Source organism: Astatotilapia calliptera, chromosome 23, assembly GCF_964374335.1.
Source record: "Astatotilapia calliptera chromosome 23, fAstCal68.1, whole genome shotgun sequence".
In the NCBI taxonomy this organism is placed as follows: domain Eukaryota; kingdom Metazoa; phylum Chordata; class Actinopteri; order Cichliformes; family Cichlidae; genus Astatotilapia; species Astatotilapia calliptera.
This window is the reverse complement of record NC_137443.1, coordinates 28,617,748-28,642,378: the sequence shown is the minus strand read 5'-3', so window position 1 is coordinate 28,642,378 and position 24,631 is coordinate 28,617,748. Positions and strand designations below refer to the sequence as shown.

General features: G+C 42.7%; 1 protein-coding gene and 1 long non-coding RNA gene across 3 annotated transcripts in view; one reads left to right on the top strand and one right to left on the bottom strand.

Moving 5' to 3' along the window:
• Positions 1-17,324: 17,324 nt before the first annotated feature.
• On the bottom strand, positions 17,325-19,367 carry LOC145424116 (uncharacterized). Its single transcript, XR_013905085.1, has 2 exons — positions 19,176-19,367; positions 17,325-18,336 (listed from the first exon to the last, which is right to left on the bottom strand). It is a non-coding gene; the product is annotated as an uncharacterized LOC145424116 (long non-coding RNA).
• Positions 17,754-24,631, top strand: part of prox1a (prospero homeobox 1a) — a 42,007-nt gene continuing 35,129 nt past the window's right edge. Inside the window, exons 1-5 of one of the 2 annotated variants that reach the window (XM_080296998.1) lie at positions 17,772-18,156; positions 20,040-20,136; positions 21,100-21,521; positions 21,712-22,335; positions 22,693-23,919. In XM_080296998.1, coding sequence (XP_080153124.1) covers positions 21,171-21,521; positions 21,712-22,335; positions 22,693-23,919 — 2,202 coding nt within the window. In that variant the 5' untranslated portion in view covers positions 17,772-18,156; positions 20,040-20,136; positions 21,100-21,170. Of the gene's footprint in view, positions 18,157-20,039; positions 20,137-21,099; positions 21,522-21,711; positions 22,336-22,692; positions 23,920-24,631 lie in introns of both variants that reach the window. The other variant, XM_026158310.2, reaches the window with a different exon arrangement.

Sequence of the window (24,631 nt, the reverse complement as noted above, 5' to 3'; positions counted from 1 at the left end):
CTGGAGGGGGCAAGGAAACGCCTCAGCAGAATTTACCTGAGGTAAGACGAACGACATGAAGTAGATGTATAACATTTGATCATGAATTCCAAACTTTCCGGATTTCAGTTGTTATAGGGGGACAACCATTTTTATTCTTTTTTATTTAATCTCATTATTTACAGTACTGTGCAAAAGTCTTAAACCACCAATCACTATTTAGGCAAATGGGAATTAAGTGCATAAGTTTGTTAAATCAATTTACTTCTTACGCCACCTAACACTGACCTAGGATTCATTCAAGTATAAAAAGCCACCTAATTTAAGCAGTGTTGTGTCTACACATAACAGACAACTTTTAAATTGTATCTTTAGACACTTTGTTACTAGCAACCTGTCAAAAAATAATACTTTCTGTAGTATATCTAAAATTCCAACGATGACGCCATTTGACAGATATATAAAAATATTTTGCACCAACAAGATGAGTTCCAAATTTTAAATTCCTCCTGCTTTTTTGCCACACTTTTTCTTGCTTATTTTCTCCATCTTTTACTTATTATTAGAGTGTTAGTTTGTTTTAATAACGTATTACATAATTTACTTAGGGATTAACAAAGTATTCTGATTCTGTTAGCTGAAAACTTAAAAGCTGAAAACTGAAAGACATATCTCAGCGTGGTGTGCAGTGTGTCCTTAAAAGATTTGAGGAAATTGGACAACTGGAGGACAAAAGAAGAAATTGTAGAGCTAAAAAAGTGAAGTCCTGAAGAAATAGGAAAAAAAAGAGTAAAGACCTGACATAGGACCTCAGATATTTGAAATGTTTTTGTTCAAACTGTTATCATTATTTACGGTTAAGGTCAGGAGAGAGGAACAGCAATGAATATCACAGTAAAACACAGTCATGCATTTTACCCTGTGGTGCTTACTCAAAATTGATGGAATTATGAACCCAGAAAAGTACCATCAAACTTTGATCCAACATCTGGAAAGTATCTGACTGGCAACAGCTTCATTTTATTAGCATGAGAATGATGCGAAAAAGATACTTCCAGTGTAATAAAATCACACAGTCATGGATCGGCCTCCCGGACCTCAACATTATTGAAGCAGTGTGGGATCATGCTGACAGAGAACAGAACAAAAGGCAGAAACATCCAAAGAAGAACTTTGAATGTCCTTCAATAAGCCTGAAGAACTATTCCTGAAGACTACTTAAAGAAATGAGAAAGAGAGTTAGCTGCGTTCAGACTATGATGAAGAATAAAGGAAGTCAGACAAAATATTGATATTCAAAATTGTTACAATCACACATTTTTTCATTGTGCATTTGCATGTTCACTGCACCTTTTTCTTATTTTCCTAGTAAAATATAAAGAAATGAGTGGTGGCTCAAGATATTTCTGTGTGTCTTTAAAAATACTTTTTACAAAGTAATGTCCCTTAAAATAGCTGTAGAACAAGTAAATTGAAAAAAAAAGTGAAATAAAAAAAAATCATCCTTTTAATCAGAAAGATGCTTAAAATAATCAAGCAGCAAAACATTTCCCTGAAAGAAGCCAGCGGTGGAGTTACAACATCACCAGTGAGAGCATTGTATGACATGTTCAAAATCAGAAAACTCAAAAACGTGTGCATGAGAGGATACGAGCACACTATCGCTAACAAAGGGCCTGACATGTATAAACACATGAACACACAGCTGCTTAACAACACCAATGTCAGATAACCCCCCAAAAAATCCAGATGTTTTCACACAAATACACCATTTTTTATTTTTATGTGCACATTAAAACCCACGAGGTTTGGTGGTGTGCCAGAAGGTTGGTGTTACTGAGAAAGACCACCACGTACACTCATTGCTGCATTGTCTCTACCTCTGTATTTCACATCTTCTCATCTTTTTTGCACACACACACTCGCTTCCTCTTTATGCATGTCCTCACACACACACCGGCAAATGAGCAGCACACTCAAACTAAATGGGTGGCCTGATGGTGAATCACTGTCATTTAGCAACAAAGACCTCAGCTTGTTGTCCCTTCATCCCTCTCTCCCCTCATCTGCCTTTTTTTCTTTCTGCGTCTCTTTCTCTCTCTTTTTGGCCAGTATGTGTGTGTAATTGTTATTGCATGGAAAGCAAAACACAACTGTGTACACAGATTAACACACAAACACATGTATTCAACTTGCACGTCTACCGTCACACATGCATACATGCATGAAACACACACACACACGCCGTACGGGTGTATAATTACAGAGAGTGAAGCAGCACTAAGGAATAATTACAGAGGCTGGTTGCTGTTGTTGTTGTTGATTCCAACAAATAAACCAGTACACAAACAAGATGGAGGGGTGAGAAGCAGGTCAAGCCATTTTTGTGATACAGCACCATCTCCCTCATATCCATGTGTTTTAGTTTCATTTTGGTTTGTCTTTATCTGAACAAATGAAAGTACGCAGACACCTAAATGTTGCACCCAAGACTTATATTTATATAGAGCAAAATCACAACAAAAGTTGCCTCAAAGTCCTTTGTATTGTAAGTTAAAGGCTATATGATAATACAGAAATAACCAGAACAATAAGATGACGGTCTTTGAGCAAACACTTTGGTGACAGTGGGAAGGAAAAACTCCCTTTTAATAGAAAGAAACCTCTGGCAGAACCAGGCTCAGGGAGGGTCGGGCATCTGTTGAGACTGGTTAGTGGTGAGGGGAGGAAGGCAGGACAAAAGAAGATGGGGAATATATGTGTTGGCAACACATTCTCGCTCCAGGATGGTCAGGACCCCTACTTGTTGCTTTTTTATGCATTTGATGCCCGTTTACTATTGGTTTCTGCCATCTAGGCTACTGCTACACAACGCCTGTTAGGCGACAGAGAAAGATGACCTGCCAATTAAATACTTTGCAACTTTCACACTTTGACTTTTGTTTATTTTTGCCTTTTCTTTTCTAGTTAGGTTTTGGAACCAAAGCTTTCTTTTACAGGAAGATTGTACTTTGACTAAAATCACACATTTTCAAAAATGGCAGGCAGTCTTCCAGGCAGTCAAAGGTGACCTCCTCCAGTGTGCAACAATCCTGTCCACCATTTCCTTGAGTTAACATGATCATGCATGCCACAAGAATAATCACCAAAGTATATTTCCTCCAGTCTCAAGGCCATGCTACACACAAGATTTGTTCCCACTGAGTGATAAGAGCATTAGTGGGAGGAGACCTGGCTCAGTCTGCACTCCAGTTCAAACTAAGAACTGTGGTATATGGGTTCGTTTGCTTCGTGCATGGTGTATGGTCCCAATTATTCTAGGTGAGATGCATGGCAGTAACCTGTGATGTCAACATTACAAGAGCACTCAGAAAGTGCAACTCCCCCCAAAAGGCAAGGGCCAAAATCTTAGGATATCATATTGAAAAGCTCTGTCCGTGCCCTTTCGTGTGATACATTACTTGATATGGTTTCTTTTTTTTTCAAGGTTATCTATGAATTGGGTGCTAACAAGGTCACATGCTTCACCAACCTATGTACTTATGTCCCCCCAAGGTCCCGCATATGACCTTGGGGGGACATAATATAATGTTTTTGCTGAATTTTACATTTGGTGTGACCTTGACTCAATTTTCACCAAAGTTAAGTGAGCTGGAGCTGTTTTTGGTATTTACCATCACACAAAATTAGAAAATGATAATTGTGGATGCCAGACTGCTAACTAACAGACACACAAACAAACCAACAGAACCAGTTACATCCTTTCTTCAGCGGGAGAACAAGGGATTTCAATTGGACTCATAATATACCACCGGACATAGCAGGATCACCCTGAATCTAACTGGATTGTAAGGCCTCAGAGGTAACGCAGATGGCAGAAGTGAGGATGCAAGGCAGGCCTACTCGCAAAGCCAAGGAAACAGCCACACACAAACCCCCGCTACCCCTGCAAGCATTTTCCTCACCGACACCATTTTGTTTATTTTGTCCACAAAATAAGCAAACTTGAGCTACAAATTGCTAGAATGTTACTATGTTTGTGACTGCTGTGAGATAATTATAAAGGAGACCTGGATACAGCCACTCATCCTGGACGCTACAGTACAGCTGGCCGACCGCTCCACCCACTGTTACGACAGGAACAGAGACTCCAGCAAGCGCAGAGGAGGGGGCCTTGTACATAATGAGTGATGCACTACTGGTAAGATCATTCTCAACCACCGCTCTTCTCACTTGGAATGAATGTCTGTCATGTGTAGACCCTTCTAGCTGTCTAGAGAGCTCACAGTGGTAACCATAACTGCTGTATATATATGTCGCACCTGATGCTAACATTAACACATCTCTTTCCCATTTGTACAAAACTATAAGCAGAAAACAGCAAGCTCACCAAGATGGAGTGCACATCACTGTTGAGTATTTTAATCAAGCTTGCCTAAAAACTGTGCTTCCCAAATTTCAATAACATGCACAATGTCCCACCAGAAAGAAGAACACACACTGGACCACATCTATTCCACCGTAAGGCATACAAAGCCTACAGAGCCCATACCGCTTCCACAGTTATAAGGATGGGTCAGAGTTGGTCTAAGGGTTCAGTTTCCCAGCTAAGGGTTGCTTTGCGCACACAAAGCTGATTGATGGTGAATACGAAAAAAGCTGCAGGACTTAATGGTGTACTTGGCAAGACATTAAAAGCTTGTGCTGACAGGCTATCAGGGGTTTGAACCATGATTTTCAATCTTTCCCTGACTTGAGCTACCATCCTATCTTGTCTCAAGTCAACCGGTATAATTATAACAGCCTAAACAACTACCTAACTTTGACCCATATGTCCATATCTCCATTGCCTTCCACTTAGAATACCCAAGGAACTACATCACAATGCTCTTTGTTGATTACACTCCCTCCTTCATCATAATCATCCCATTTAATGGATGACAAGCTATCTCACTGTCTCTGCTTGGATTAAAGACTTTCTTACCAACTGTTCACAAATTTACAGTTGCTGAGTCCTTAGCTGCACCACTTTACCAACACATTTCTTAAATTTGCTAAAAGCTCTACTGCAGCTGGGGTCACATCTGTTTGCCATGAGTCAGTGTACAGAGATACAGAAGATGTCTGTGTGGTGCTCACCAGTAAAACCAAGGTGATGGTCAAAGACTACAGAAGTCTCGTGAATGATCTCTTGGGGTCTGCCAACTTTACAGCAGTAGTTAAAAATCCTCATCAGAGACCGCATCTCAAGTCTGGTGTTAGTGGCCTTCTACTGCTCCATCATTGAGAGTCTACAGATGTGCTGCATCACAGTGTGGTAAGCTGGAAAACTGCAGAGGGCTATCAACCATCAGCTGCCAACTGCCCTCGCTCGAGCACATCTCCAGCTTTCAGTGCCTCAGCAGGGCAAAGAAAATAACCAAAGCCCCTTTCCACCCTGGACAGCACTTCCTCAACCTCGTACCCTGTGGCAGGTGGTGCAGGTGCCTAAAGAGCCACAAGTTTCTTCCCCTGGCTCATCAGAAATCTCGAACGCTGCAAATAAAAGAATGCAATACTTCTTCTGCAGTGAACACGGTCCCCTGAAAGCCCAGTCATGTCTTAAATATGCAAATGTGTGTCTCCTCTTCATACTCTTTTTTTTTTTATATTATTTATATATTATTATATAGTTTTAATGTGCAATGACAATAAACACTTCATTCTAGTCACTAGGTGGGATCAAACAACTTGTCAAAACCATAAAAATGGCTACAGATAAGGCATGTCCACATGTTACTGGCCTCATATATTGTTCTGTCTCTAATTAACCTCTCATTCAACTGGACTTTTACTCTTATTTTTTAAGGGCTTAATATCTCTTTTCATTCCCTGCATGGTATCAAAAGTTTTCCGTCTACCACTCCAATATTTTCCCATCTTCCCCACATTAAACACACAAATACCCCCCCACACACACACACACACACATACCCTTATACACACATACTCATACTCAAACACACCGTGCCCAGCTCAGTCACCTGCACTGAAGGTAAATGGAGTGTGAGGTTTTACGGCGCCATGATTGCGGGGTTTGGCTCGGGAGGAAATAAGTGTTTCGTTTGTTTATGTACTATCAGACAGCAGGTGGCGGAGTCAGCACACTACCTCCCGACCTGTAGCGAGGGAGAGAGGTGGACAGAGGTGGAAGCAGGGATGGTGAGTCGAGGGTGGGACTCACAAAACTTAAGCCTAAACATCACTGTGACAAGAAGGAAAATACCCACCGGAAACATGGTGGAAAACTGACCCCACAATCCACGACACACTGTCGCAGAATCTCAACAAAAAGGGAATGTGAAGATAAGTGCGTGTCCATCTGGCAAAGAAAGTATGCGTGTGTGTCTGTGTGTGCGCTATTCGTGAATGCGTGTGAATCAGTAGGGGAGGTGCGAGGTTGTGAGGGTGAGGGTTATCCCACTGTGTCACAGAGAAAGAGTAAAACAGGGAGGGAGGGAGATCTCTTGCATGTGGAAAGAATAGGGAGATGAAAAATGAACGATAGATGAGTGCCGTGCGAGGTGGCTTTGTTCTACTGAAGGGCTGGGTTCGCCAGCAGATGAAGAGCTAACTCTTACCGGGAAATCACAGCTTGGCACAAACCTCTGTCTTTCATTTTTTTTGTGCTCTTTATTTCTGTTCCTATCTCTCAGTTTTTCTTTTACTTTCTGGTCTCTTTGCTAACCACTTTTAATTTTTCTTGCCCTGTCTACGTGTATTAATTTAAACTCATCTTCTCGACATCGCTATTCTTTCTGCCCTCATCCCAGTCAAACTCCATCAGCTTGTTTGTTCTCATTTTAATCTTGATCTGTGCACATCCGAGTCAACCTATCTTGCCTATGATCTACACCATTTTTTCTCTACTCAGAAACCAGACTTTTAAACTTGTTCATCCAAAGGTAGCCTCTATCGATCCCTCCACTCTTTTCTCCTGCCTAATCTGTACTTCCAATTCTTGCTAGAACCATTAAAGTGTCCACAGAGTCTCATTTATGGATGTACCAATTCATCTTTGCCTCTCTTTGTACAAATTCTGATACCTAAACTCACAGTATCTGGTAACACACAGTACCAGTCCAGTAGGTGAGGCAAATATTATGCACCAATATCATGGTCTGACAGGACATATTTCACATTAGAAAAATCACACGGCACACCACCAAACAAAAATGTCACAAAAAGCATATTGATATTTTTTCCCTGTCCACCAGGTGTAGCAGAATTGGCTCGGGTTGTCCCCAGTATACCTTTTTTGCTTTCTTCTGACCACTACACATGCTGGGGCCTTCATCTGGGTCAGAATTTTCTCCAGGACCCAGGTCAGACTGACTACTTTTCCTTTTCAAATATTTATCTATTACTATTACTCGCTGCGTCATCTCGCAGCATGAGTATTATGTAATTTCTTCTTCATCTTCTTCTGTTTTACTGGCAGTTGGCAACCCATTTCATTAGAGCAGGTAGTTGTACTGCCTTCTAGTGGAAGAGAATGTAATTGTTCTGTCCGTTACTCACGCCGATTGCTTAAAGTACTAATCAGGTGGAACCAGATAATCTTTCACGGCACACCTGATCATTTCTCTGCACAGTGGTTGGGGAACACTGGTCTAAACATCACATGGGAAAATTTTGTTTCACATCTGTGATTTCTCACTCTTATGTCATACAGAAAAAACAAATTCGATTTAAGTAAATTGGCTGTAAGAAACCTTTGGTTAATGACACAAATTCATATGCTACATTAGGATGTAAGCATGACTTGATATTCACATGTAGTCACCTAGACTTTACTAGAAAAGTTATTCATTGGCATTAAACCTGATAACAAGTTAAGTAAAGCATTAAATACTGAAAGCAGCTCTTGAAAATGTGCTTTAAACTCAATGCAACATATTCTTCTCTATGTTGGGACCTCTTTCTGAAACACCAAAATCCAAAGAAAGACTCCCCAACTCAGGAAGCTAGACATCTGCGCAGCACTTACCGTTATTCTGAGAAACCACAGCACTGAGAATTAAAGCTGCCCAGGTACACATTTAAACAGCAGGGGATCAATAAGTAAAGAAAATATACCAGGTGTCTTGACAGTGGGAAGAAACCATCTAGAAACCTTCACACATGAACAGTAAAAACCAAAGAAAACACAAAAAACAATAAAAATAAATTATTTGATTTTGAATACATGTTTGTTGTAGCTTGAATGTTCTCCAGTCATGAGTAGACGAGGTTCCTATTTAATAATTTTAGAAAGACAAAACTCATTGTCCAGATGAAATTTCTCTGATTAAAGTGAAATTAATGTAGAGATTAATAAATTCAAATATCCTTGTACTAAATAAAAAAAATTCATGGAACCTGCAACAAATCCCTCTGATCAGATTAATATAATTCCACATGCTAAATGAGGCTGGAATTAAAAGTAATGTGGAAAACATAACTCTGTAAATTGGTCGCAATGTTTCCTAAATGAAGCAACTATCAGTGTCATCAGCGCTGCCATTAATCACTGTCAAAGTAGCTACTATATTATGATAGATAGATAGATATGCAGTGAGATTTGCAGTAAATGAAAAAGGCCAACATAAAAAAATAAATTTAAAAAGCTGGAGTCACTGCGTTGGTAATGATGTGACCATCAGTCACGATCTTAAAAGAATTCCTTCTAGACACGTTTACTTCAGCTACACTGAGCTTTACCATTTAACTATCGTGCTAATTCAGCTTATGTGTGTTACAGTTTCATGAGTGCCCATGCTGCTGCGTTTAATAACCTAAGAACCCCATTATTGGCCGTGTTTTTACCCCAAACTTCTCTGGGTAAATGAGAGCGCCGGGCTGCTTCGGATGAGCCCGAGGCCTTTCCTTGCGTGCTCGGTAAAAGGGGCGGGAGGTAAACCTATGTTATTCAATTTCAATTAAAGTAAAGAAGAAGAGGAAGCTTTAATTGATTGCCGCCATGCCAAAGCTCGCTCTCTCGCTCTTCCTGTGTGTGAGTGTGTATGAGAGAGAGAGCCATGCTGACTATAGACACACACACACACACACACACACACAGATGTCCTACTTTTATCCTTGCTTGATTATACTCAGCTTGCTTCCTGTTTATGCTGGGGAACCAAGCGTGACATTTCAGATTACCACTGCATTTTATTTATTATAATTATATAATTGTACATGAAATGCAAGAAAAAAAATGTAATTAGTTATGTCTGCTTCGTGTTTTCTCTTGCCCCCCTCCCCACCCACATCTGCTAAATGACTGAAAAACGGCTCCGAACAGCGATGTGCACGAGATAAAAGAAACGCTGAGAGGTTAATTCATTTTTATCTGTTGTGATTTTTTATTAAATAAAAAGAAAAAAAGTCAACAAACTCAACCCAACTGTTTGTTTAAGCCTCTGTCCCTGTCCAGAGCTTATTCTAATGTGCCAAGGGCTATCATTATAATACCCCATGCAAATATGGCCATGGTATTACATCGAGTGTAGTTTGATCCCCAAAGTGATGGCGACTCAAAACATCCTGAAAGTCTGCCTGCCTGTTACATTGTTTGCAAAATGACACGGGTCAATAGGCAGATCTGAAACAGGGTAAAAAAGGAAGAGAGAAAACTGCTTTTACTAAGTTTGTTTTTGCTCTTTTTTTGTCTTTTTTATCCTTTGTTTGTTTGCATTATTTGTGCTGGGATTTTTCTATTCTGCACCTCCTCGTCCCTCATCGTGCTTTTTTGGCTGAGCTACAAGGTGTTAATGAAAGCGTTTCAGGCAAACATGTTGATTTTTGTTTCCATGGGGATCCAGAAGGCCTCACAATGTCACAGAGGCTTCGGCCAACAGACTGGCGAAAAGCACTGCTGTCTCTTTTTTTCCGCCCCTCTTTTATTCGCTGTTTCTTCTTCTCCACTCTCCACTCTCCATTTTCTTTTCTTCTTTTTTTTAAATGAATTCTTTCTGTTGGTTTAACTCTTCAGCCTCCCCCTCTGTGTCTCTGCCTTTACCGTTTGTTTTCGCTTATCCGTCTTTTTAAAGCATCTCTGTTTCTTTTTCGCTGCCACTTTTTCCTCTCACTCTTTTTTCCTCTTCCTGACCCTCTCTACTCCGCTTACCCCCTTTCTTCTTTTGTTGTCATTTATGTGTGAAGAGCACTGATAAATGAAGACAAACACAGCAGTGTCTGTGTGTGTGTGGGTGTGTGTCTGAGAGACGGACGCCAGCTCTCTGATAGCATTGTTAGCCTCTCCACCTCTCCTCACTCCACTGCACATCCAGCTACAGGCTTTCTTCCCCCCTCCTCTCCATCCATCCAGGCCCCGAGCCAAGAAGGCAGCTTTGGGGGCCAAGTCAGGCCAGGATGGAGGCTTCATTGTGGGGCTGCAGAGGGCGTTGGTGCTGGAGGATGAGGACCGGGGATCCAGGCCAAGTCCCAGACCCAAGACCCTGATCTGGCTTGCCAGTCAACCCACTAAAGGGCCTTCGTGGCTGGGCACAACATCAGGACAAGAGGGGAGGAGCTGGAGGCTGGAGGTCTCAGCAGCGGTAATGGCGGTGGCTAGATTAAGACCTTCTCTTAGAATCGGCACAATGGAGAAGGTCTACAGCGAAGCTCCGCGCAGACACACACACACATGCACACATACACAACGCCTCTATTCAGCTTCGTCCATGTTGCTCATCAGAGGCAGAAAAGCATGAATAAATACATGAGCAGCGTAGAGGCTCCATAGGTCTGATAAAAAGAAAGAACACACATGAATTACTGGGACTGAAAGAAAGAATGGTAAATTGAAAAGAGGAACAGATGAATAATTTCGATGGTTTTGTACTACAGTAATTGTAGAAAAAAAACGAGGGGTAAGGAGGAGGATGAATTATGAAAATCCTCAGTTCCCCTGAGCTCACAAAATGGAATAATTAGGAAAAGTTAGGAAAGAGCCAGTTTGAAAATTAATTGCAACAACAAACTTTCTGAGCTGTGGTGGAAGTTATATCAGGGTTACTGCAGCACACACACACACGGACACACAACACTGGCTGCTGATGGTTGTGCTCTTCAATCGCAACATGCAGCTATTCTTTAAAAATCTTACTAGATGGTCCCCCTGCGCTACTTATGACAACTGTAATCATTTTAACACAGACTAGTTCTGTTGCAAGTGTTGTAATCGGTTTCTAATTCATTATAGCAGATAATGCAGTGTTATTTGTGCTGCAGTTCTTTCTAAACATCTGCTACAACCAGCACAGCTAATATAATTAACAGCACAACCACTAGCTTCTGCATCACTAAGCATGAGAGTATGTATAAGAATATGTCATACATAAGCAGAAAACTTTTGTCTCCGCACCGGCTTCCTGAAGACACCAAGGTTCTGTTTGGTTTCTGTCTTTCTGGATGCTTCCTAATTTAGCCCACTGTCCACCCGCCTGTGGTACTTAATGTAAGGTACACTGTAAACCCGAAAAGGTTAGAATTTAATTTAGTAGCTTAATATGCAAAATAATTGAAATTGATCAATAATAATATGAAGTAACTCAAATAGAACGAAATGTTTGATAAACTATTTGAGTCAGTAGGACTGCTTTTTATCATCACTTAATTTACGTAAGCATTGAGGTTTACAGTGTGTAAATCATATCGATTTGATATGGACTTTAAAAGTTAATACTTTAAAAGTAATGCTTTACATATTAGGTCTGTTACTTCATCCTTTTTGCGCATGTATTTACAGCAACACAAGCTTTGTGTTTGTTCGCTGCTTGAGGTTGTCAGCCTTTATGTTCCTATATAGTTCTACCTTATATTTTATCCATCACTCATCTGTTTGTTAAAGCTATGTATAACATACAGGGTTTATCTAAGAGAATCGTCTGCTATGCTTTTAATGCTGCCGCCGTTCACCAGGAACAATCCAAACACTTTTAGGAAAACCGGATACGTGAGTTTCACGATGCTTCCGGTTGGTAGCATAGCAACTACAGTGGCTGCAGACATGTTCACAGAACTGTGGGACAATTTGACACACATTTTGTATGTAAAGCTTTATATTCCACCATGTATTTCAACATTTACCACATGCTTTTATGTTTATTACTTAAAAAATACAACCTTTTGAAATCAGATTATTCTTTTTGATACACCCTGTACTGTTTATATGTACTTCCACACATGAACACATTTTGCAATAGATATCACGTCCACAAGTCCATGTGCTCTAAAACACTAAACCCTCTACCAGCTTATGATTTTAAGCGGCTTCCCTTGTAAGATCTTGAGAACTTCAGAGTTCGGCAGCTGCACAGCGCAGAAGTAACTGAAGCTACGTGAGCATTTTAAGTGGTGCAGTCGAGTACATCAAGTCTTGTAACTATTCGATCTACAACCATAAAAATATACGTGGGGTTTTAACATTGCACAGTTACTCTACTTCCACCTTTTGTTTCTGAGAACATGGGACAAGTTTTAGTCAGCCATCTGATTCCTGAAGTTTGATCTTCTTCTCTGTGGTTACAAACTTCTGAGGCTAACAGAATATAATGTATAATATAGTATTTAGACTGGACAAACAACTTTGTGAGCCTATTCACACATGCAACATGAGAAAAAAAAAAAAGCAACTTTTGAAGCAAAAGAAACGCAAAGCTAAGTGTGTAAGTTTTAGTGTAGACAACCACAAACTTAGGACAAAGCAGTTTAAAAATGTTAATATCTAAACATCTAAAATAACAGTTGCTACTGAACTATGGTTAATTCTATATAAGGATTATACTGTTGCTTGCATGTGCCACAGTCAACATGAATTGGATTAGTATTAGTTTAGTTTACGTTATGATTCCTAGTCGAATCTTAGGATATTTAGTGATTTAGGATAACATGAAAATCTACATTGTATTTGCAGTATATTATTTGATCTTTGGACCCATACAAATAAGCTGTGGTTAGCTTCTGGGGAGCCCCATTTCACAAATAACTGTCTAATACAACAGGGGTGACAAAGACTCTGAACCGGCCCACGTGACTGATTGGGAAATGTGAAGGAAGGCATAAATGTTGGCCTTTTAACTGTATTTTGATAAGTCTTAAAGCTTTTTCTTCTGATAAAGACTCCTCACATAGCTGTTGGTATTACACCAAAGTAATTAAGTCATAGATTAACAAATAAATGACAGCAAGGGTTCTATTATTCCACTATCTACTATAAAAATGTGTGTGTTTTTTTTTTTAAACAATGCATTCAAAGAAAAAAAACAGGACATTTTCAGTTTTATGATTTATGATTGAGTTTTTTGTTTTATGATTTTTTTTCTCATATTAAAGATGTCTCTTCTTTGCAGTGTGGAAGTGGGAGCTTCACTGGTCTGGAGTTTGACATGCCTGTTACACATTATCATGTTGGAATTTGTATTTTCCTTGATTTAAACTGAACTATTAAGGCATTCAAATTAGAAATAACTGAAGGAATCCAACAGTTTATGACACATTTAAGGCTGTCTGCATCATTTCTAGTTTACCTGATGAGTAGAATAAAGCAAATACAGATAAATGCATCAACACTGTTCCTAATTTGCTCACTTTGGTGCAACTTTGAATATTTTTAGATGCATTACGAGTGGCAGGATGAAGAAAACACGTGGAAAGCAAAGCGAAGAGAGAGAAGATCAGAAAGTTCACAAGTATAAATAGACCCGCGGGGACACCGTGTGTTGCTTTATTGAGCACTGTTCGTTTCCTTTGTGCCAGCTAATGTCTGTGTTTCTGCTCACAGAGGAGAGTAGAGGAGCCGAGATACCTGGTAATGTCTGCAATAAGACCTTTTCACCACCTCTTACCTCTTCACCTATACTATACGCTACTTCTGTAGTCAAAGTGTGCGTTCATGCTCGCGTGCGTGTGTGTGCGTTTGCATCAGAGCTCTCTCAGAAAGGACCCTGGGACCCTCCTCGACAGTGAGAGCTTTTAGCTCTTCTTCGCTAATGTCCTGAATAATGGCATCTTGATGGAGAGGAGAAAGAGGGAAAGGGTGAGGACAGGGAGAGAGAAAGAGTGCGTCGGGAGGAGGGGGGGGGGGGGGGGGGACAGAATGAGAAACCTCTGCATCCATCTGTCTTTACCTCCAGACCTCCATCAGTAGCAGGCCTATCATTATTCCCTCACTATGCCCTTCTATTTTCATTATTCCCTTTTTGTGTATTTTTTCAGCGTGATGATAATCCACATATATCTTGTTCTTGCAAAAAGACACAGTGCCAGTGTGTGTGTGCACATAAGGAGTCCTTACATGACATAGCAAGCCTTTTAGCAAAGTGAAATTTTGATGACATTCAAGTATTATTTGGAAGAAAAAGGGACTATGCTGTTTTTAGCGACATTAGCCGAAGCCACTGCAGCAAATCCTCCAGATGCACCTTTAATAACTGCTGCAAGAAAAAAAATCTACCTCTCTACTTAAAGTGCAGAGGAAAAAGATTCTTTTGTGTGTGCGTCCCCCACTCCACCCACACCTTTATTCTGTACATAATTTGGATCTCAAGATCTAACATAAGTCCACTGAGCAGCAGATCTGATGTCGCCGCTCCTTCAGTCTGTGGCTGAAACAGAAAAGTGGAACTGGGAGAAAACTGTCTGAGGCGTGCGAGATAACGCAGGTTCCTCTTTAGTGCCAAAAAGAAAAGTATCACTTTTTCTGAACCTGTGGTAAATTCCATTTATTGCAACAGTTTTCTTCTTCTTTAGCATCACCTCTCACATTAAAGACATGTACTCGCTGCTCTTTGACGACAACTAAAACTACAGTTGTGCTGTGACTCACAGAGCCAGCTTTAACATGTTGGAGCTTCTTCCACATGTTTGCCTGCAGACTCTGATTCCTCCACAGTGTCTGAGATTTACTGGTTTCAGGCTGCCTCAGGTGGTGTTTTCAACTATTTCCCTTCCCTGCCGTGGATCCGAGCTCTAAAGGTGACTTGCACTGTGGGCTGTTTGACCACGACTTGTGTTTGGACAGTCAGTTTGGCTCTTTGGCTAAATCCTAAAAAAAAAACCCCAGAAACAACAACAACAAAAAAACGAGCAGTGGGGTCAGTTTGATTAAAAGCCTCAGTGTTGCTGTTTGAGTTGTAAGGTCACACTGGGATGTACTGAGTAAACTATAGAGACTGATCATGGTGACTGACCGTGACCGAAGCACACACAGACACACACTTTCTCTTTCACACAGTTCACACAACTTCCACCTCCTATCCCCCCTCTCTCTCTCTCTCTCTCTCTCTCTCTCTGTTTCACTCAAGTCTCTCTCTCTCTCTCTCCCTCATTGAGTCTTCTCGCCCGTTTGCGCGCTCCCGCTCTCGCTCCAGCACCAGGCGCGCACACAACAGACACGAGTTTGGGGGGGTCATCGCCACATCAGGCAAGTAAATAAAAGGGAAGTCAGCGAGTTAAACATTAAAGCGTTTATTTTCAACCCATCGCAGTGAGAAACATGTTTCGTGTCTGTGTTACTGCTGTGGGTTTAAATGACAGCACGCAATTGCCACGATACGCCATCTAAAAAATATATATTTGTATTACTATATTAGTATTTCTAATTATTGTATTTGAAATTCAACAGCAGCTTCTCTCAGTTTGACATTTCTCCCCCGCTGTTTACAGTTTTCAGCAGCAGCACCGTCCCCTCCTCTTCTGTAAGATAAGATCATTATTCTCCACCTATTCTGGCCTCACACTGAGGATTTTTATTATTTTATTAATATTTTATTTTTTGGTACAGGCCAAAAGGGTTTTTTTTTCTTCTTATCTCTTCAACTTTCTGCTCCTGTGTCCGGATCTCCCAAATTGGCGCAAATTCGCGTGCGCATTTTCTTAAGACAAAACAATAATGTGGAAGTTAGCAAACTTCTAAATGGCATCACCCAGTGCGCCGTGGCTCAAATAGGTCACAGCTTTTACAGCTTATTGTTAAGTGTGTGTGTGTGTGTGTGTGTGTGAGAGAGAGAGAGAGAGAGAGAGAGCGAGAGAGAGAGGGAGAGTGGGGGTTGGTTAAAAAAAGGAGATCTGTGTGCTGTATTCTGGTCAAGTTCAGCTGCCGTTTCTCTTTGTGCTTAATAATGTGGCAGCCGATCATTAGAAAAAGAAAAAAGAAAAAATGAAATAAGAGGCCCTGAATGCCTCTGCACGCGAGGACAACCCGCATGGCACGAAACACACTCCTGTCTCCTCGGGGGGGATTTCTTTTTTCTCCCTCTCGCTGATTTGTAATTTAATATTTGTTTGTTTTCTGCATCACGAAGCTGCCACAGAGCGCTTTGAATAATTGCGCCACGAATAAAATATCCACTTCTTTAATTGAATTAAGTGACGCTGAGGTTTAATTCTGGGGGGAAACTAAAAGGCGGGATTTTGAAAAAGCACCTTAAAAAAGCAACTTTGGAGATGCAATTTTTAGAGAAGGAAATCTTTCACACACGAAACGCGTAATAAAAAGAGAGCGCAGGAATCTCCAGCCTCGCCTCAATCTAAGGAAGTTATTTTTAAAATGTTTTTTCAATCGAATTCGTCTTAAAACGTTTTTCATTATTATTGTTATTCTATTAAACCAAAAAGTTAAATTGTGTGTCTTTTTTTCTTGGGTTTAATTCAGTTTTTATTTTAAGTCCTCCCCTGAGAAATGATGTAGACTTCCAAACAGTTTAATACGCACTGTATAAAATTAAAAGACTCATTTTGAGACTCTTAAAAAATCTCTGGTGTTTTTCATTAACCTCTTGTGATTCGGATTTACTCCTCTGATCTGTGGAAACGGTCAGTGAAGTTCCGTGAACCTCCACACTGTAGGAACGTGACGGCAGTAACAAACACACATCTCCAACAGATTTTTCTTTCTGCAAATAATTTACACAGCTCGTGGCTTTTTAAAGGCCCACGTGCGTGATTTAAGCGTAGAAATATTATGCGTTCGCCCCCGTTATTCTGTTTTATTTACAACTCTGCCTGCTAGAGGACAGACACCGGCACAAACACAGAGACCTCCAGCTCTTAAGCCTCTGCTCTGCTGAAGTGCCCTTGAGCAACAGCGTGTCCCTCCCAGCTCCAGGTGTTCCCTGACCTCTGATCTCTGGATAAGAAGGGAGTTTTCCCATCAACAGCAGCAGCGGGGTGTTTGTCTGAGTCTCGGTAACTTTCTTTACCCTGAGCGGTACAGAGGTCTCCGATTGCGCACGCGCAATTAAAGATGAACAAAAAGTAGTAAATGAATGTTTTGGTTTTTTTTTAATGCAGACGATGAACGCAAAGAAACATTAAACGAATTAAAGCCAGTGTTTATTGAATCGTTAATGACACAGCTGAGAACATCCAGCACCAAACCAGCTGTCACTCAAACTCTTTTTTATTGAAAAGCAAATTATTTTTAAATCTTGCTATTAACCATATTTAATCAATAAAAGTCACGTGATGCCTTTTAGATTGAACTCAAAGTATACATTTATTCTAGAAAAACTAAAAAAATGAACTTTTGGAGAAAGACTGGTGAACTGACTTTCAGTTTACCCGCCGCGTGCTCCTCTCTCCTCTCCTCGCTCTGGGAGCGCGCTGTTAACCGCGGGGCTCCTTATAAATAAAATCCACCGTCCCCGGCTCCCCTTCCTTATTGGTCAGGTGGAGCCATTACCTCACTGTGTCGGCCGGTGACGCAGCGTCTTCACGTATCCTTCACGCGCGTCTCTTCTTGTTTCTTCACTGAGAGTCTTGCCGTCGGTCAGAGACGAGCCGAGGAGTGCAGGACGGAGCGGGTGCGCTCGATACTAAACACTTCCCATCCCGGGAGGAGAGCGGCGCTCTCTCTCCCCCCTCTCGCTCTCTCTCTCTCTCATTCTCCGCATCTCTCCTATCGCTCTCTATCGTGCGCACACTTCTCCGCGAGCGTCTCTCTGTTGTCTCCCTCTCTCTCCCGCACACACAGACACGCTCACGCCCGCGCGCGTGCACGCTCTTGCATACGTCTCCACTTTGCCGTAGTAAATTACGGCATTGATCTCAACGGCGAGCGCGGATCTGTCTCTCGTGTTCGCCTCCCGTTTCTTTTTTTTTCTCCCCTTCTCGACGGAGCGACTTGGAGAAAGGCTCGAGAGAGAGAGAGAAGTAAGTACAAACTCTTATTCTCCGTGTTTGTGTCTGCTGCCTGTTAGGAACACGCGTGGCTGTGAATAACCCGAGTGCAACTTCACTCGCACTGCCTCCAGTTCATGGACATCTTTTGCCTCACAGCTTCGATCCAGATGGCTCAGTTTAATCTCGGGACTGTTTTACAATCTGCTTCTGCTGAAAAACAAAACACAAAAACAGGCCGACTGTGAGGAAGGACTTAAAAAAATGATACATGAAAGTTTGTTTGAAATTTGAACTCAGACTCTTGGTTTTATTTGGTTTTGTCAGCGCGTGTGCGCGCACACATTCCCTTCTTTCGCGTTTTATGGCAGGTTGATGGATAATTTTTATTTTTGAAGGGGTAAAAATCCAGTTTCTTGTTATCAGTTTTGCAATTAAAGCCAAACGCGGGCGGGTTTCTCTCTTCTCTCTTTGCTCTTTATCCAGTTTATCCACTTTAAACTAAGAAAATAAACGGCGGGGTGAGTGGAAAAGTCCGTGTCGTGTCATGATCGTGGGCTAATGGTTGTTTGGAATATGACTAAGATCTCTGTGTAAGTGTCGTCCACAGTCTGTTTCCCCCTCGGACTGTGCACGGCTTCGCTTTCCGCTCAGAGCGCACACAGCGAGCTGCAGCAACAAGCTGTGATCGCCTTCACTTTTTAAGTTTTCCCCGTTTTTAACTCAATCGAGACAAAACGAACTAAAAGAAGGAACAAAACAAGTGTAATATTTAATTGTTTGTAAGTATTTATGATTTGGAACTATTACATTTAAATTATGAAGGCAAATGTATTTAAACGGCAGTTTAAAGTTAAAAAGTCACCTAGCGCTTTGTATTCCTTTGTGAATTGAAATCTAACATTTACACGTATTAATCACTAACTTCCCATTTCAGTTCTCAAATACAGAGCCACATATTCCTGCCCTTTAATTTCAGATTAAAACAAAAGTTTCAGTTTTGATCCAAAAAAGCCACACACACTCTCACATCTCCTTTTTCTCCACCTCACCTTCAACAGAAGCTCATAAAAAAAAAGAAAGAAAAGTTCATCCAACTTCTATTAAAATTCATCTGTGAGTAGATGAACCTTTGGAGCTGCTGTGTATTTCTGAGGTGTCCCTGTCTTCTGTTTGTTTAGTGTTTTATTAAAGCGGTCAGACCCGGGCACTCTCAACTTGAACTAAGACGCCAGTTTCAAAATAGGTTGTCGAGCTCTTTGGACCTCACTAATGTAAACTGTTTGTGTCCCTGTGTGTGTGTGTGCATGTGTGTGAGACAGACCACTGCACAGAGTAATGCTGAAGAACCAATAATGCAAACACAGACCAATGTGTGTATGCATGCGTGCTCAGTATATGTGTGTGTGTATCTGGGTCAGTCCCTGGCTCTGTGCTGAGGGGACGTGTTTTTCCTGAACACCTAACAGCAGCAGAACTGGCATAAGTCATATTCAAACTAACCATTCTCATTTGGTAATGGCACCAGCAGGAACACGCCGGGGTCTGCTTTGATCGGCTGCTGTTGACTGATGCAAAAGCATCTTGTTTCTCCGAGCGTATGCGTGTGTGTGTGTGTTTAGTCTTTTTAAATCCTTTCTCCAGCAGTGTTTGAGTGTATTTTGCAGATCGGCCTGAAATTGTACCCGTTTCTGGCCGATGTACGAACTGCAGAACTGTTGTTGTAAAGCTGGACACTCTTAATTTGTGAATCATTTCCCTAGTCTAGAAACTGAAATCCTTTGCAAAACAGATGCAAACACGTAACATGGGAAACACTGTCTGTGTTCACCAGTGGAGGTACAAGTGCAAACAATTTGCGCCTGCTTGAAAACAGACAAGCTGAAATTTTTTAATTGTTTTTTTTTCCTTCACAGTTTGAAAACTTTGTGGTTTGCACTCTTGTGCATCTCATTTTGTGTGATTCAGCTATGAGGCGACTTCTGCAGGAATGAAAAGCAACCTATTGCACAGGTAGTGAAAGCTCTGGGTGTTTCCAATGCTTCAGCAGAGAAACTTAACCTTTCACGGTCACTGTGCGTGCCCCTCTTTGTGTTTGCCATATAGCAGATAAGCCCCACTCACACATGGCAGTACGAGAAACCCACTTTTAATTATTCAGCTCATACAGCATGTGTTAATAACTTTTTTTTGTGGGGGGGGGAATAAAATAATTTCACAAACAACTAAATTCACTGCAAAATACAACATAAAAATCAAAAAGAAGCAGAAAAAAATCAGGAAGATCATAAAGTGAGGGGAAAAAAACGGGTTTATTTTCCTTCACAGTGGAGTAGAATGCCCTCTGTCAATACGAGAGAGCTTGTCAATTCTTCACAGCTTCTCACAAGATGCAGAAATCAAGGTTAGCCCCCAGGAGACGAGGAGGAAATGGGAAATTATTTTGGTTATTACAGGCAGGTGTTCCTTCTCTGCGGGAATATCTCCTTGAACTATTTTAAAGAGTGGGTTGTTTCTAGCTGTGGTTCCCTTGGCTTTTGGTCAAGAAATGAACCGTGTCCTGTTTTTGTATTTCTCCAACTGTTAGATCAATAAAAGAAAGAGCTTCTCCTCTTTTTCTTTAAATTCCTTTAATTATTGTGTACTCTGATGCTTCATAAAGACGACAGAGATAGGTTTTTCTTGTTTTTTTAACAGCAGATTCCTTTTTTATTACCTGTCGTCATCCAGTGTCTCTAAAATGTGTTAAATTGACATTGTTAGTGTAATTTTCTAATTCAAAATGAAAGTTTATTTGGAGAGAAGGCCACTGATTTTTTGTCTTTAAATATAATTACCAATTTCAGCGAGTGGACTTCTTTCAGATCCTTCCTGTCTGTAAAACCGGAGCCACGTAAGACAGATCAGAGGTGGAAATGAGAAGTTTCATTAACTGCCAGTAAAAGGTGTTTCCTCCTGTTTGTTGTTGTTGATCAGGTAACTCCTCTGATCCTGTGTGCGTGTGTCTGTGAGGACCCCTGGTCATGTCTGCTTAGCTGCCCTGCGTGATGCCTGATCATGACAGCACCACCCTCCTAACAAGACAGACCAAGCGCCGACGTGTTGACATCGGGGTGAAAAGGACTGTGGGTAGCGCGATATTCGCCCGCGCCAGAGACACCCTGATCGACAGAATGAACCAATCCCACGGCCCCGATCAGGACGACGACTGCTCGCTGGTCGGTCACAACCACGGGGCAACCAACGGTGACGGCGAGAAGTCGAACGTTCTGAGAAAGCTGCTGAAGAGAGCGAACTCATACGAGGATGCCATAATGCCTTTCCCTGGGGCTACGATCATCTCTCAGCTCTTGAAAAACAACATGGGGAAGAACGGAGGCAGTGACTCGGGTTTTCAGGTACAGAGAAACACACGGAAACAGGAAGTAGTTAGAAAATGAATAAATGTCACTATTTAGACACTGTTTCATTGAATCTTTCTCTTCTTTTACCCTTCCAATCAACCAAGAATGTAGTCTTAAGTCCTCCTTCATGGATCTGTTAAATTATTCATTGTTATTAAGTCAGTGCTGCTGTCCTTCATCACAGGGGAGTGGTGCTCTGTCCAGTGGAGGCTCAGAGATCCAGGCCGAGGACGCCTGCAGCAACTCCTCCCGTGATCGGGACAGCCCGTCTGACTGCCTCTCTCCTGGGCCTCCTCTGCCCCCTCCATCTTCCTCCTCCTCCTTCGGGCGGCCACCCCCTCCTACAACCCTCAACTCCCACGCTCCCTCTCAGCCCCTCTCCCTTTCCTCCTTCGAATTGGACCGGCTGTCCGACGAGCACCTTCGTGCCAAGCGCGCCCGTGTGGAAAACATCATCCGTGGCATGAGCCACTCTCCGCTGGTCCGACCCAATGCCGGCGACCACAACCAAGAGAGCAACCGCGAAAATGAGAACAGCAGCAACAACAGCAACAGCAGTAACGACAACAGAGGCGACGGCAACGGCCACAGCACCAGCAGTCACAGCCGGAGCGACTGCCCCTCTTCTCTGCTGAGCTCGCCTGGCTCGCGGGGTGGCATGGTTGGAGTCGGCGAGGTCTACAGGGAGAATAAGAGAAAGCAGCGCCTGCCACAGCAGCAGCACAGCTTCACCCAGCTGGTGTGTTCCAGGCAGGAGCAGAGGCAGGAAGAAAGAAGGCAGCTCAAGCTACAGCTGGAAGACATGCAGGTTGGTAGTTGAGTAGTTACTAAAATATAACAAATACATTGTCGGTCCCTTCCTCTGTAGTTTTTATGATTTAAAACTAGGATGTTCGCCAGAGTTTGAGGGTCTAGGCACCGAGAAACATGAAGCTTTAACCTTACAGTCTAATAAAGGGCCATTGTCTTTTAAGCATAACAAAGAATCAAACTTTTAATATATTAATGTCGGCTCCTTTGCTCTTTACGACGAGAAAAATAAAATAGGTGATGCAGAAAAACATTGGGTTACTTATTAGCTGATTAGGTACAAAACAGCAACAAGAAAATATTTTATGTCATGAGTTGAAGAGGTTCTTCTTTACATTCTCTTTCCTGTGCTCAGAAACAGCTGCGTCAGCTTCAGGAGAAGTTCTACCAGATCTACGACTCGGAGACTGAGGAGGAGGAAGACAATGGCGAGAACGGTGAGCCTGACCGAGGCGGAGAAAGAGAGGAGGACGGCAACTTGTCAGAGGATAGCATCCGCTCTGACGGCCTGGAGGAGCGGCACAGAGAGAGGGGCCGACGTGGCCACGATGACCTCTCTGAGCTGGACCCGGGTCTGTTCCTGGACCGGGCACGGGCCCTCCTCCGAGAACAGGCCTTGATAGATGGAGAAATGGAGGAGGATGTGGACAGCAGGGAGGAAGAGGAGAGGAACGGGGAGAGGGTAATGAAGAGGAGGGGGGCGGTGGGGGCAGGAGGAGGAGGGGGGAGGCAGTTAGCCGAGACTCTGAAGCAGGAGCTGAACTGTGCCGTGTCGCAGGTTGTCGACACCGTTGTCAAAGGCTTCTCCTCGCCCAAACAGGCCATTAATCACCATCATGGCTGCCACAGCACCACGCCGGCCGCGCCTTCCTCTTCCTCCAACTCGTCCTCCTCGTGCCCCCCACCTTTTGGCCCCATGCCCTCCCTCACCCCTGACTCTCGATTCGGTGGCGGCGCTTTGGCCCTCAGTCTGAACGGCGATGGCAGTCCCACTCCTAACTACCACTCTTCCAACCAGAGGCTGCACTGCTTTGGGGACGTGATTGTCCCGAGCCCGCTGGATTCATTCGGCGGGTTGAGCAGCAGACTAAGTGGTGTGCCAATGCCCAACGACCAAACAGAAGCACTGCCTCTGGTGGTGCGAAAGAGCGGTGGAGGAGGAGGAGGAGAGAACGCCGAACCCTCTCTTCCCCCTCCCCCTCCTCCTCACCATCCCTCTCTCCACCCCACTCCCCTCACAGCTTCGCTCGGGTTTAGCCCTCCATCCTTCCGCCACCCGTTCCCTCTTCCCCTCATGGGCTACCCCTTTCAGAGCCCCCTGGGGTCACATGGGGGTGGAGCCGGGTACCCTCCGGGGCCCAAGGACCACCACCGGTCCTCTCCCGATTCGATGGACATAACTCGGGAAACCAGCCTCAGAACCAAAATGGCGTCCCTGGCGGGAGGCCATCTTGGTCACCATCACCACAGGCAGAGCTCCCCAAACCAACATGGCCCAGAGGGTCTGTCGCTATCCCTCATCAAGTCTGAGTGTGGGGACCTGCAAGACATGTCTGACATCTCGCCCTACTCTGGCAGCACTGTATCCTTTTTCCTGAAAGGTTTAGCACTTGTGAGTCTGTGTGAGTGCCTGTGTTGCCTTACATCTGCAAACGCTTTAGCGCTAGAATCAAAAACATTGTGTTCATCCAAATTCTGCACCGGCTTGAACTGTAGGCTGGTTTTGTGCATTAAAATTAGCAACAATCTGCCTACTTGAAACTTTTAATAGCAACACTTAGGCTTTAGAGTGTGTGGCTGATGGACGGTATAGTCCCACACTGCAGTGCACAAAGGAAATGAGGGGCTTCGTCAGTAGAAAAACAAAGATAGGATGAGAACAACAATGAGATTATTTTTTTGTTTTTCGCATTTGATCTTATTTCTCTTTCCCACATGAGTCACATCTTCAGTCAACACTGTCAAACACGGAGACATGTTAGAAGCAGCAGCAGGAGGAGGCGGCAACAGTCACATAAATTCTTTAATATCAATTAATCTGCATTAATTGGTTCCTCGTCTGAGCCTCTTGTTTCCTAGCTGAGTGGGGAAGATGAAACGGACGCGCCCGGTCTTGCAAGAGGGGGAAGATTAAACAGGTCGCACACTGCTCTCTCAAAGCCCTTTTAAGTCCATGCAGCAGGTTTTGGTGTTTAAAGGTGCTGAGAAAGGCTTGTGAGCTCCCTCTTCAACACACACACACACACACACACACACACACACACACACACACACACACACACTGTTACCACTGT